Source organism: Podarcis vaucheri (assembly GCF_965113315.1).
Source record: "Podarcis vaucheri genome assembly, chromosome: 5".
Taxonomy (NCBI): domain Eukaryota; kingdom Metazoa; phylum Chordata; class Lepidosauria; order Squamata; family Lacertidae; genus Podarcis; species Podarcis vaucheri.
The window spans coordinates 30,372,541-30,385,442 of NC_138763.1; the positions used below are offsets into that span (position 1 = coordinate 30,372,541).

At 44.7% G+C, this 12,902-nt stretch overlaps 1 protein-coding gene across 2 annotated transcripts in view; it reads left to right on the top strand.

Moving 5' to 3' along the window:
* The window catches only part of SPHKAP (SPHK1 interactor, AKAP domain containing), a 73,271-nt gene that overhangs the window by 55,372 nt on the left and 4,997 nt on the right, over positions 1-12,902 (top strand). Inside the window, exons 5-11 of one of the 2 annotated variants that reach the window (XM_082223865.1) lie at positions 1,738-1,872; positions 2,368-2,623; positions 2,931-6,693; positions 7,999-8,181; positions 10,052-10,138; positions 11,707-11,759; positions 11,846-12,030. In XM_082223865.1, the coding sequence (XP_082079991.1) occupies positions 1,738-1,872; positions 2,368-2,623; positions 2,931-6,693; positions 7,999-8,181; positions 10,052-10,138; positions 11,707-11,759; positions 11,846-12,030 (4,662 nt within the window). Of the gene's footprint in view, positions 1-1,494; positions 1,873-2,367; positions 2,624-2,930; positions 6,694-7,998; positions 8,182-10,051; positions 10,139-11,706; positions 11,760-11,845; positions 12,031-12,902 lie in introns of those variants that run through there. The other variant, XM_082223864.1, reaches the window with a different exon arrangement.

The window sequence follows — 12,902 nt, forward strand, 5'->3', positions numbered from 1 at the left end:
CTTTAAATCAGACTTGGACTGGACTGTCCTCAAAGAGGAGACACCTTAAAATAGACACTGTCCTCTGTTGCAGTGTTTCCCAACCGGTGTTCCGCGGCACACTAGTGTGCCGCGAGACGTTGCCTGGTGTGCCGTGGGAGGGAGGCGGGCGAGTCGGGCGGCGAGAGGCGGGGTGGCGGCGGCGAGGAGAGGCCGCCCAGCGTGGGGCTCTCGCCGTCTGCCTGCCTGGCTGCGTGCGTGGCGCTGACGTCACGGGGCTGTAACGTGCCCCACATAGGCACACGTGGGGCGGCGAGCGAGCGAGCTCCCACATCCCATCGCCGCTCGTTTCGGCCGGCCTACTGGGCTGTTGCAGGCAGAAGGCCTGCGCATGCGCGAGGTTTTCGCGCCTTCGGGATTCCCTTCACGCCTTCCTCCTCCCGGGTCCTTGAGAGCGCGGGAAGCGGCAGCGCGAGACCGGCGTTGAACCTGGTAGGTATTGCGCTTGCCAAGGCAGTCATTTGGGAAATGAAAACTTGCAAAGCAAGCAACCAGTTCAATCTGAAGTACGTTTATGCTTAATATCCTGTATCTGAAACCTGTTCTGCCCCCTCCCCCACACTTGGTGCCATTTTCATCTACACATGCAGCAGAGTAAGTTGACCCAGAATAGTACCAATTCAGATGGCAGATGGGCGAATGACAGTGCTGAATGCTTTCCCATGTAGAACAGTCCCTGCAAATAAAAACCTAGCATATTTGGAAGAGGGATGCTAGCCTAACCATTACCTTCTATGCTGTTACTATTTTTTTATTTTTTTTTACATAAGTAAAAAGTGACCTTTCCCCATCTGGCATGGTGGTGTGCCTCGAGATTTTTTTCATGAAACAAGTGTGCCTTTGCCCAAAAAAGGTTGGGAATCACTGCTCTGTTGAGCAGGAAGCATGGCCACTCCAAATGCATGGGGCATCTTTGTGAAGAAAACGTATTATTCTAATGTAAACTAGAATAATAATAATAATAAATAATAATAATTTTTATTTATACCCTGCCCTCCCCAGCCAAGACCGGGCTCAGGGTGGCTAACAACTAATAATAAAAACAAGTTGATTAAAATACAATTTTTAAAAAAGATTAAAATACAACATTAAAACATTAGGATGCAGCCTCTTCACAGGAGGAGAAAGGAAAAAGAAAGAGGGGGAGGGAATCAAACTGATTCTAAGCCAAAGGCCAGATGGAACAACTCTGTCTTACAGTCCCTGCGGAAAGAAATCAGATCCCGCAGGGCCCTGGTCTCATGAGACAGAGCGTTCCACCAGGCCAGAGCCAGTGTTGAGAAGGCCCTGGCTCTGGTTGAGGCTAATCTAACTTCCTTAGGGCCCGGGACCTCTAGGGTGTTGCTATTTATGGACCTTGAAGCTCTCCGTGGGGCATACCAGGAGAGGCGGTCCCATAGGTACGAGGGTCCTAGGCCGTGAAGGCCTTTAAAGGTCAAAACCAGCACTTTAAATCTGACCCTGTACTCCATGGGAGCCAGTGCAGCTGGAAAAGCACCGGGTGAATATGTTCCCATGGTAGAGACCCCGTGAGGAGCCTCTCTCAGCATTCTGCATCTGCTGGAGTTTACGGGACAGCTTCAATGTGAACGGCACTTCCAAGGGGGTGCCAGTGACTGCTTTTTCTTTCATGTTTGATAGCATGGCTAGATAGAGAAATGTGGTTCGCCTCTCATGCTCATGTTTCTTGTGCTTCAGAGGTTGATCGGTATCTCTCCAAATCTCCCGAAGCTTATCAGCTCTATGAATGTACAGCCTCCCAAAGAGAATGAAATCATCCTGCTGAGTGGATTGACTTCAGGGAGCCTTCAGGCTGGTTTTGAAGTACCCCAGGTATGGACGTTCAATCAGTCTTTGGGAATGCCTCCAGTGGTTGGATGCTCAAAGGGAAAATGCCAGACATACGGCAGGATGCATTCTAGCTAGCTAGCATACAGAGACACTCGTGTATAAAAAGAGCGTGGGCGTCTTTGGGGGAAAAAATACAAATACGTATTTAGATTCCTTTACTTTGAAAAAAATGGATATTAGAGAACACAAAAACAAAACATTTCCGCAAACCCTCACACATACAAACTTAATAATTATATTGTTTTATTATTTCCTAACCCTCCAGAGCTGATGCTGAGGAGACAGCTGAGCTCCTTTATGTGCTTGGGAGTCCATTGTGTCCATTGCATTACAGCCTATAAATGTTGCTGGTGCTGGTGCTGACGTTTTGTTGCGGAGCATAGCTAGGAGAAAATGAAAAGATTTTGATAAAAAGTTATTTCTTTTCCGTTTAATTGCATCACTGGAATTTGGGTGTTGTTGTTCTTTTCCCTCCAGTGTTCTTGGCTGGCAGATGTCTGTCTGGTTCAGTGTGCAAGAGGAAACAGAAAGAACAGCACAAACTGCATCATCTTTGAAATAAACAAGTTTCTGATTGGGCTGGAGCTTGTGCAGGAGAAGCAGCTGCACATCAAGGCCAGCATCTTAAAGCCTGAGGACGACACTAACTGCTCTGTGTCCTCAATAGAAGAAGATTTTCTTACAGCTTCCGAACACTTTGAAGATGAGAGTGAGGCCGATGAATATAAAAACGGTAAAATCTAGCTGGCTGAAAGTGAACCTGTCACAACCTGTGCAGTCAAATACAAAAGGGCTTGTGCTCATGTAAATAGCACTCGGTGTTAATTGGTGCATACATTTAATTGCCGCTTGAAAGCAATGAAATTAGAGGAAGATCCAAAATCCCTCATGCCGTTAAATACCATTGCTTGCGAGATGGAAAATGTGGTCATTATACATGGTGATTGCACACTTCCTCTTCATGCTACTTTGGCACGTCCATTTTTCAGGACACGACGGCTGGTTTTCTAAAGGCTAACATGTTGCTTTTCATTTTCCAGGTCAGGAAAAACTGAATGTCACCGAGTCCTCAGCAGAGTTCAAAAAGCATGGAGGGAGAGGACTCGAAAGCTTACAGTGCAAAAATCCCAGGTTGCCATTTGCTCTGGAAGCGAATTGTATTAACAAAGACAGCGCAGCTCCTGCTAGGATTTCAAGCTCGTCTGATGAGGACTTGAATGCTGAGGGCAAAGACAGCGTTTTGCGAACCGTGGACAAAGCCAATAAGCACTGGAAATCTGGTATAGCTGGGAAATCTAAGCCACCCTCTAATACTGATGATCTGGAAGACTCTTCCAGAGGTGATACAGACAATTCGGATGTGTTGGAAAACGTGTTGTTGGCCGCAGCAACCAAGGAGGAAAGTATTTCTCTGGATGATGCAGCAGAAGAACAAGACATTCGTTTAGACCCCTTGGATTGTAGAGATGAAAGAACAGATAATCCTCCCATGCAAAATGAACAGGCCACAGCAGGTCAGTTCGCTACAAATTTGGCAGAGTCGGTCCTGCAAGACGCGTTCATCAGGTTGTCTCAGTCTACTTTTACCAAAGAGGCTGCCATCAGCATCTCTGCTGGTAGCTCCTTAACTCCAGCTGCATATGCAGCACAGGATGCGATGGCTTTGCGGCCATGGAACGAACTCCCCAAAATTGTCATAGTGCAGAGTCCAGACGGCTCCGAAAACACATCTGAATGGCCTGGATCTAGCTTACCAAATTTGTGTCCTTGGTCTGACGCTGAGAGTCCCCGTGAAGCTGCAGACGGGTTGCAAGACAACAGTGGAGGCACTCAAAGTGCCTTGGAGGTGGCTTTGGCCTGTGCCGCTACAGTCCTTGGTACCATATCGAGCCCACATGCCGCAGAGAAGCTCAAAAGAGAACAGGAAGCCGCGGACTCTCAAACAATTTCTAATGAAGAGTTGGAGGAAAACTCTCCCCAAGGCGTCAGTAACAGCCCACCTGTGGATTACTCATTCCCATCTGCCCTGTGTGGCATGACTCAAGTAGCAAGTGCTGTTGCAGTTTGTGGTCTTGGTGACAAGAAAGATGATAAGTATCCTGCAGCCTCCGGTGGACTCTTGTCTGCTGCAGAGACGTCGGCAGCCATCACTCTTCACTGTAGCATAGCCGTAGGGAGCAGCATGGAGAATCTGAACAATAGTGTTGCACAAGCATTATTCAAAGAGGCATCCTTAGTGTTAGCCAAGCCAGAAACGTACAGAAACCTAGGCAACTTTATGGAATCTGTAAATGGGAAAATTGTCCAGGCTGTGACAAAGCCCTCAGTTCCCCCTTTGGAGGAAGTGATTGTTGATGAACTTGCTCAGAACTTGTCCAATGTTATTCTGAGACACTCAGTGGAAGAGGTCAGGAAGAAGCAGCTAAACACACAATCTGAAAGTAACGTAGACCTCAGTACCCAAGATGTTTTTATTGCGACTGCAAATAAGCTGCTTTTTGATGTGCTGTACTTTACTTGTAAGAAAATGAGTGATATCACACAGCTCACTGAGTCTTTAAGTACTTTTGCTGAAGATAATCTTAGCTGGCAGGTAATGGAGAGCCAACCAAGGGAGTCTACAAATGATCTATTACAACCATCTCCAGACGACTCTGATAATAAGCCCCCTAGTACTTTTTGTGGCAATAGCCCTAACATTGGTGTTGTACCCACAACAAAAGACGTCAAAGGGGAAGTTGTGCTGGAGACCCGGGAATCGGCCGCACCTCGTGCAGCTTCACCACCTAGGGTCAATGCCCATAGTTCACCTTCTGGAAAAACGTCTCCCAAAAAAAGGTATTTGAAAAGAACTGCAAGAGAGTGCTACAAATCCATACATCCCAGTAGCAGCAATCATACAAAGAAAGAACTCCGGTCGTTTACCAGCAGAGAAGACACAACGCTAGCCAATGAATGCAGACATGGCATTCAGGAACGTCCATCTTCCAACTCTGCACCAAGTACAGAAAGTCATGAAAAGCATGTGTGTGGTGACACATGGCACAATGAAGCCCAACTCAGCCTCTCCTTATTGGGTAATCAGGGTTTGTTGCCTTCCCAACCTCTGCTACAGTTGAAGCATCCAGCAGATAAATACTGTGTAGCAGATTTCGCAGAGGAATTGGCAGAGACGGTGGTCTCTATGGCAACAGAAATTGCTGCCATTTGCCTTGACAATTCAAACGGCAAGCAACCTTGGTTCTGCGCGTGGAAAAGAGGCGGCGAGTATTTGATGCCCCAAGCTTTGTCATGCCGAACCATGAAAAGGAAGAAGGAGGCACAGTCCAGCGGATCGGTCGTGAGAAAGCATCGGCCGCCCAGGCTTAGTGAGATCAAGAGGAAAACGGATGAGCACCCTGAGCTAAAAGAAAGGCTTATGAACAGGGTGGTGGACGAATCCATTAACCTTGATGACACACTGGATCCATGCAATAGCTTTGCCAATGAAGTAGCGGCTAAAATTGTGAATTTGGCTGAGTTCTCTGTGGCTGATAATGCGTGGCAAAGCCCAAATCACCCTCGAAATAGACTGCACTGTGACAGGTGGAGCAGAGTCAACGCATCCAGCTGTGAAAGCATTCCCGAGGAGGACTCCGATTCCAAAGGGTCTGCAAATACTTTGGGTCTCACAAACACTTTAGGGCAGCCAATAAGCAGGACCAGTTCTGTCTCCAAACAGTCCAGCTGCGAGAGCATCACGGACGAGTTTTCAAGGTTTATGGTCAACCAGATGGAAAATGAAGGTCGAGAGTTTGATTTACTACTTGACTACTATGCTGGGAAGAATGCAAATAGCATCTTGACTTCTGCAATGCAACAAGTTGCCAAGAAAAATGGCCACCTCAATGTGAGGCCAAGTTGCCCATCCAAACAGTCCAGCACAGAAAGTATAACAGAAGAATTTTATAGATATATGCTGAAGGAAATTGAAAAGGAAAATAGAGAGAATGTGTCTTCTGCTAGGAGTGCCAAGGACTGGAGTAGCAATTTATTACCTCCTTCCCAACGCTCACCTTTTTGTTTCAGACAGTCCTCGATGCCCGATAGCAGAAGCTCAGCTTCTAGGCTAACAGTGAATGTGCCCATCAAGGCAAATTCGTTAGACGGCTTCTCTCGCAATGGCCACAGGGATTCTTTAAGTGTAGAGCCAATCAGCACAGCCTCCTCTACAGGGCTTTGCAAATCAGACTCTTACCTGTACCAAAGATGTAGGACTGATCAGGCAACCGACATGCTGATTCATGAGACATGGGCGAATTCCATCAAAGCTCTAATGTGCAAGAACAAAATAATAGCAAATGATGCAGAAGTTTCTGAGCTTGACCAGCATCCTCACGACTCCCCGCAGCATGTTCAACAGTATGCAAACAGGCTGGCTGCTAATATTGTTGAAAGTGGGAAGACTTTAATTGTCCATTACCAAGATTCTGCAAACAGAGATCACGCAGCAGACAGCAGCCATGTCCCAATAGGGATGCAAAAAAACTGTACACCAATAGGAGACAGAATAGATTTAGATGTGAAAAAACCACATTCTTCACCCCCTGGATTTTTTCCTACCAACCATACAAGCTGTTCTGTATGCCTAAGGGAAGTGCCTTTAATTCAGATAGAAACAGAACAAAGAGATGACTTTGACGAAGTCTCAGAACCATTGGCGGAAGTTAACGTGGCCTCTGGGAAACCAAGGGGGTATCTCAGCAAACAAAAACGTGCGGAAGCAGATTCAGGAAGGCACCTGGATTCCTCAACAAGCAGCAGGTAAGTTTTACAACCAGGTTGAAAGCATGGGGCCCTGTGCCTGATAAACCTGTGGAGCACCACACATCTCCCCATACGCAGAAATGTAGGCATGCACACACACACACACACACACACACACACACACAACAGCTCCCTCCATCTCTATTCTGCTGTACCCCTTAAAGCTGAATTACGCTTTTCAAATCTAAGGACCCTAATTTGCAAATTTGAATATCTTATGTCTTATGCTCCCTCCCCACTCAAAGAAAGTTAAATGTCATAACAGAATCTGTAACTACATATGACACATGTTTATAAGGCATGAATACTAGAATCCTGCACTTATTTTGAAGTACTGAACTCAATGGGGCTTACTTCTGAGAAGACATTATAAAATTGTACTGTAAGGAAAGCCATGATGGGTCATATAGCTAGCCAGTGCATGAGCACAGGTTGCAAAACATACTTTTTTGTTCTTCCATTTTGCTTGTAATCTGGAGCATAATCTCTACTCCTCAACCTTGCCAAAATAATCTGTTACATTCCCCCGTTGTAAAGATCTGGCTGGGCAGACACTCTGTTATTATTGTAAATGATCTAGACCTGGACCTCCATTATGACTAGATCCCTACTAAGTAGTTTATATTAAGTTTAATTATCAATTTATCCCTTTTTCAATAAGCTGCTGGTGACTGTAGATTCTGAAGTGTGCTGCCTTGCCCTGCACATTTCTTCTTTGAACTCCAAAATCACACAGACTTGTGAAGGCTAAAGAGCTCTCGGTTTCATATTGTGCGCAGATTTAAGACTATGGAAATACTCCAAGTCACCACCCACCGCACATTAGATATTGGAGGGCAAGCATTGTTACCGAGAGAAGAACTTCTAAAGATGAGCTCGGCTACATGCAGCAAGAAATAATGTTCCTGCTTTATGCTATGTTCCTTCCCTAGTCTTCTCCTTTTCTCTGCCCACTGAAGCACATTGGACTTGGATTTTGCCAGGCAACAGATGTAGAAGGAAGGTGGGTGACAGGGACCAGAAGGGAACGGATCAGAAGATGCAGCAGTGCAATCCCCATGATGCAATTTACCAGCCCTGTTGGCAGCATATTCTATATATGTGCCCCCTTTAATATCCAAAAAGGCAACAAAAATCTATTAGCTGGTGATGTTCCATGACTTGGAAAAAATAAAATAAAATAAAGAATGGTCCAAGTGGTTTGGTTGACCGATACAACAGTGCTTAGGAGCAGGAAGAATTTCCCAAGAGATTTCTCATTGCTTTATAAGAATCTTTCCTTTCTTTTCCTTCCCCAATCAGCTTGACTATACGCAGTGATCCTGAACCTCCAGCTTCCAAGGAGGCCAAAGCGGTGGAAGAGTTTCCAGTCCCTCCCAGCAGCAGTGACGAAAGCACAGGTAGCAGCTGGTGCCAGCTGGCAAATGACGAGGACAATCCTGAGGATACAAGCAGCTATTTGCAACTCAGCGAGAGATCTATGAGGTAACCGCATGCCCCTTTTGAGCTGCAAGGGGTATAATCACCAGCATAAACGTTTTGATTGTCATTGGCTCAGAATGAATGTCGCTTGAGTGTGTCCAAAAGAGGACTAGCTTTCATACGGTGCTGCAGGAGGCCTCATTAAGTATTTGGAAACCATGGAAAGAAATTGCCACCCAACCCTAAGCAATCACTTCCTGTTCCTGCAAGGATAACACCATCTGAGAAGCTAATTTGAGTCAATCATGGCTCATTTGTCAGTTCCATCTGGGTCATTTACATCTAACACTGTTGTATTGAGTTCTCATTCTCTATTGGCGTGGACACGATAGAAAACTAAGGACTGGACAAATTACTGTAGCAGGACCTCTTTCTTTCTTTCCTAGCATCTAAGTATTATCATATCATTGCAAGCTCTTAGAGTCAACAGCACAGTTTCAAGATGGGAACTGTAGGTCCATATAGATTTGTTATGATCTTGAAACTGGATTCAGTAGAACTACTCAGTCTGTAAGGAGAGAAAAGCCCTGGAAAATCCAGTTCTCTTTGGGCAATTTGTCTCATTGCTCATCAGGTGTTTCTGACTAACCAAATCTAAATCTCTGCTGTCACTGCAGCCTAAATGTAATTGCCAAATTCACCACCACTAAAAGTCATTAGTTGGTTGAGATCTCACTGTAGGTCATCTGTTCCAAGAAGTCATAAATGAGTTGAAAATCACTATTGAGATCCCACTGTTGTTTTCAGTCTTTGCATGATATGACTCACAGACAGTGTGGTGTACTGTTTATAGTGCCAGTGTAGGGCTTATGGGACCAGGGTTCAAATCTCCACTTGGCCATGAATGTGTCCTTGGGCCAGTCACTGCCTCTCAGCCTAACCTACCTCTTAGGTTGTTGTGGGGATTAAATAAGGAGGCAGAGAACCACGTATGTAACCTCAAGCTCCTTGGAGAAAAAGATGAGATATAAATGCAATAAATTGATTTAAAAAAAAAAAATCTTGTGTTTGAGGCTGGAGACAATAAGAGACAACAAATTATTTAAAAAAACACAGCAAGACATCAAACATTTACAAATTTTCCTATACAAGGCTGCCTTCAGATGTCTTTCAAAAGTCGTATAGTTGTTTATCTCCTTGACATCTGATGGGAAGGTGTTCCACAAGGCGGGCACTACTACCAAAAAAGCCCTTTGCCTGGTTCCCTGTAACTTCACTTCTTGCAGTGGGGGATCCACTAGAAGGCCCTTGGAGCTGGACCTCAGTGTCCAGGCTAAACGATGGGGGTGAAGGCACCCCTTCAGGTATGCAGGGTCGAGGCCATTTAGCACTTTAAAGGTATAAGTGTACTCAACATTATCTCTGGCTACACTGTGATGAGTCTTAGGGTTTTATATAATATGGCAACCACTTGATGACACAGTATCAAGTGATAATTAGCACATATATGAAGCAGCCATCATGACTCAAATACCACCAAATGTTCACATCCCCTGACATCACTTTCAGGACAATAGTCTGCCACTCATCAAGTGATGAGGCATCAAGTGATGTAACCAGACTTTACATAGCATGTTTTGCTCTGAGCTGAAATGAAATCTTCATTTTTGCCTTACCAAACCCTCAGCTTAACACTTGATTCTTTCTCTGCCAGTTCATAGCACCAATAGATGTGTAACTGTTGTGTATTGTTTGACTAAATACTTCCCATCTTTTGTGTTGCTGGTAACAAATTGCTGAGTCAGGCAAGAACTGTGTGCCCTTGTTCTGAGAAGCAGAAAAGCAGCCGCTCTGTCCGCCACTTTGCTTAACAATGTCTTCAAGTGCATGCTGGTGCAGACTGGCATTAATACTTAAATTTTTGCATCGTCAGCAATGGCAACAGCAGTACCACTAGCAGTCTTGGCATTATGGACCTGGAAATTTATCAGGAAAACATGCCATCTTCTCATGCAATTAAGTAAGTAGCTGCTAAGGTGACCTCTGATCTTGGGAAGCGCTGCTCCATTTCAGCTGAAAACCATTCACATCATCCAGAATGTGCCAAGCGACTTCATTATTCATCCAGCTGCTCTCCTTTCTTGCTGCCGCTTTAACTCCCATCAGCAATGGTTACAATTCAAAGTTAGTTATTTCCATTAAGTGGTGATCAATTATTTCCATAAAATGGTGTCCACATTTTCCAGTTGCCCACCACATTCACACTTAATTTCATAGTGTGCTCCAAAGTGCAGATTAGCTACACTTTGCCCTCATTCTCTAAATATACTGTTGCAAACGCTAGGTGTGAATTTCCTCCCTGAAATGTTAGAAGCCAGCAGTTTCAGTTACAGATTCAGCAATTGCTATCTCTGGCAAGCAGCCATTTCTTTCTGATATAAACAACTGCCTACAGCAAACACAGGCCCCGGTTGAGCAGCACATTTGTGTGTTTATCTTGAAGGTTTGTACCCCACCTTTCATTCAAGTGATTTACAATAGGTTGTAATATATATATATATATAACTATAAATCTCACACACATGCACAGTCCAGCAACCTTTAGTTTTCTAGCTAATGGACAGGGCCAGAACATGCTTTCCTTTGGGCACCCAGCCCAAGGGAACTAGATATTGAATCAGAAAATTCCTTCCGGCAGGGAGTGGGTTGCAAGGTTGCTTCTCTGACCAATGGATTGGGCAAGGCTGGTCTGATAGACTTCCTTATGGGCTCTGGGCAGTGGCAGAGACCTTAGTGAGCTTTCCCTAAGGTCTGTGAACCCAGAATAAGATGAGCTGTAGTTCAGGGGCACAGCATATGATTTGCATGCAGAATGTCCCAAGTTCACTCCCAAGCTGGGGCTGATAGAAATTGTACTCTAACATTTGGAGAGCTCCATTATGGCTTCATGGTACAACAGCAATGGCCTTCCAGAGTTTCAGACAGAATCTGGAGCTGCCTCAAGCCAATTTGGAATGGGCCCAGTTCGGTTCAGGAGTTGACCAGATTGGGTGCACAGCCCTGCCTCTTAGTTTCGCATTGGTTTTGCTCCAGGTTTGATTGACAGCTGCGTAGATATTTTTGAAGGGGAAGGAACCAGAATTCCTTTTGGGGGGAAAGATCCCCACAGAATTTTTGACCCTCAATGTTCCTAAAAAATATTTTAAGTCACCCTGAGCACAGTTCATACAGTGGGGGGGGTAGATACACATTTTCTGAAATAATATCAACTTGATAGCCTTAAAACTGAGTACTGATGCTTAAACTTCCTGTCTATAAGGTTCTGTGACTAATGCAATTTCACAAGATACTTCAGAGTTTCAAAGGGCTTTGAGTTTGATACCTTGGTAGCAAATGATAAAAACATAAAAGATCCCTTAATGTGAATGCTGAAACATGTACCCCAAAAGCAAGTTCATTTTAAATGTAGAAATCAAACTGCAGCGTCTCAGGTCCCTCTCTGAAATCATTTCAGCTTTATGAATGGATGTCAGGCCATGTTGCAAACTTATATACAATAATCTTTTCTTCTTCTTTTTGTTTCTTAAGCGAATTAGTAAATGAAAACACATTCCACAACAAAATGCCAGAAAAGGCAGAAGGTAAGTTGTATGTCGTAAAACAGGGTGTAAGAACATTTTGTTTTGCTTCAAGCACTGGGAAAATGACGGTGGCATTCTTTCCTCAGAATGCGCTTCTGGCTTATCCACCGGAACAGCCAATGGGCAAAAGGATCTCTTGGTGATCAACTTTGACCTGGAACCAGAGTGCCCTGACGCAGAATTGCGTACCACCCTTCAGTGGATCGCTGCATCAGAGCTTGGGATCCCCATGATCTATTTTAAGAAATCTCAGGAAAATAAAATTGAAAAGGTATGGCTCTCTGTTGCAGGAGAAAAATGATGGCAAATGTGGAGTAGCACCCACTGACAGACAGTATTTGAAGAACTAAGATACTGCCCCGCCTCTAGTATTTTTATCTATTATTATTGCATTTATATCCCACTTTTCCTGCACAAAGGTCAAGGTGACATATAATATTCTCCCCCTCCCCGTTTATCCTCCCAACAACCCTGTGAGATGGGGTTTGCATAGGGACAGTGACTGGCCCATGGTCATCCACTAAGCTTCACGATTGAGTGGGAATAATGAAATACAAACCTGTGACAGAAAAGCCATTCAGGAATTACCTTATAATTTGGATGCCACTTTGTGCTACATTAAGGTATCACAAAAACCTGTGCAGTCACAGATGTGGGGCACAGAGGCTCCTGTAAACTAGGCTTGCTCTAGTATCTCAAGCACTGAGATGCATAGCAGGAGTTTATTTAAACAAGGGCAATCAATGTGTTGCCTTCCAGAAGCCCCGGCCAGCATGACCAATGGTCAGGGGTGATGGAAGATGTAATCTAAGGATATCTGGGTACCACGTTGGGTACCCTCAGTTTAAGCCATCTCGGCTCGTGAAATTAGATGGGATGAAAATGTTTTGTATAAATAGATATGAGCAGCAAGTGGGACTCCTGCTCCCTCTTGCCTTCAACAGGGATGGAGCAGGTACTGCACAAGGTCTTGCCTTGGATCCTATGAGCTGCTGTGTCAGGACAAGAGCTCATAGAATCAAGCCCTGGATCTTAAAAAAAAAAAAAGGTGAGAGAGTTGGTATTAGGTACAGCTGAGGCATTGTTTAGTATTTTCTAAGGCAAAATATTTGGGAATCTTCAGCAATAATTTAAGCTGCATTC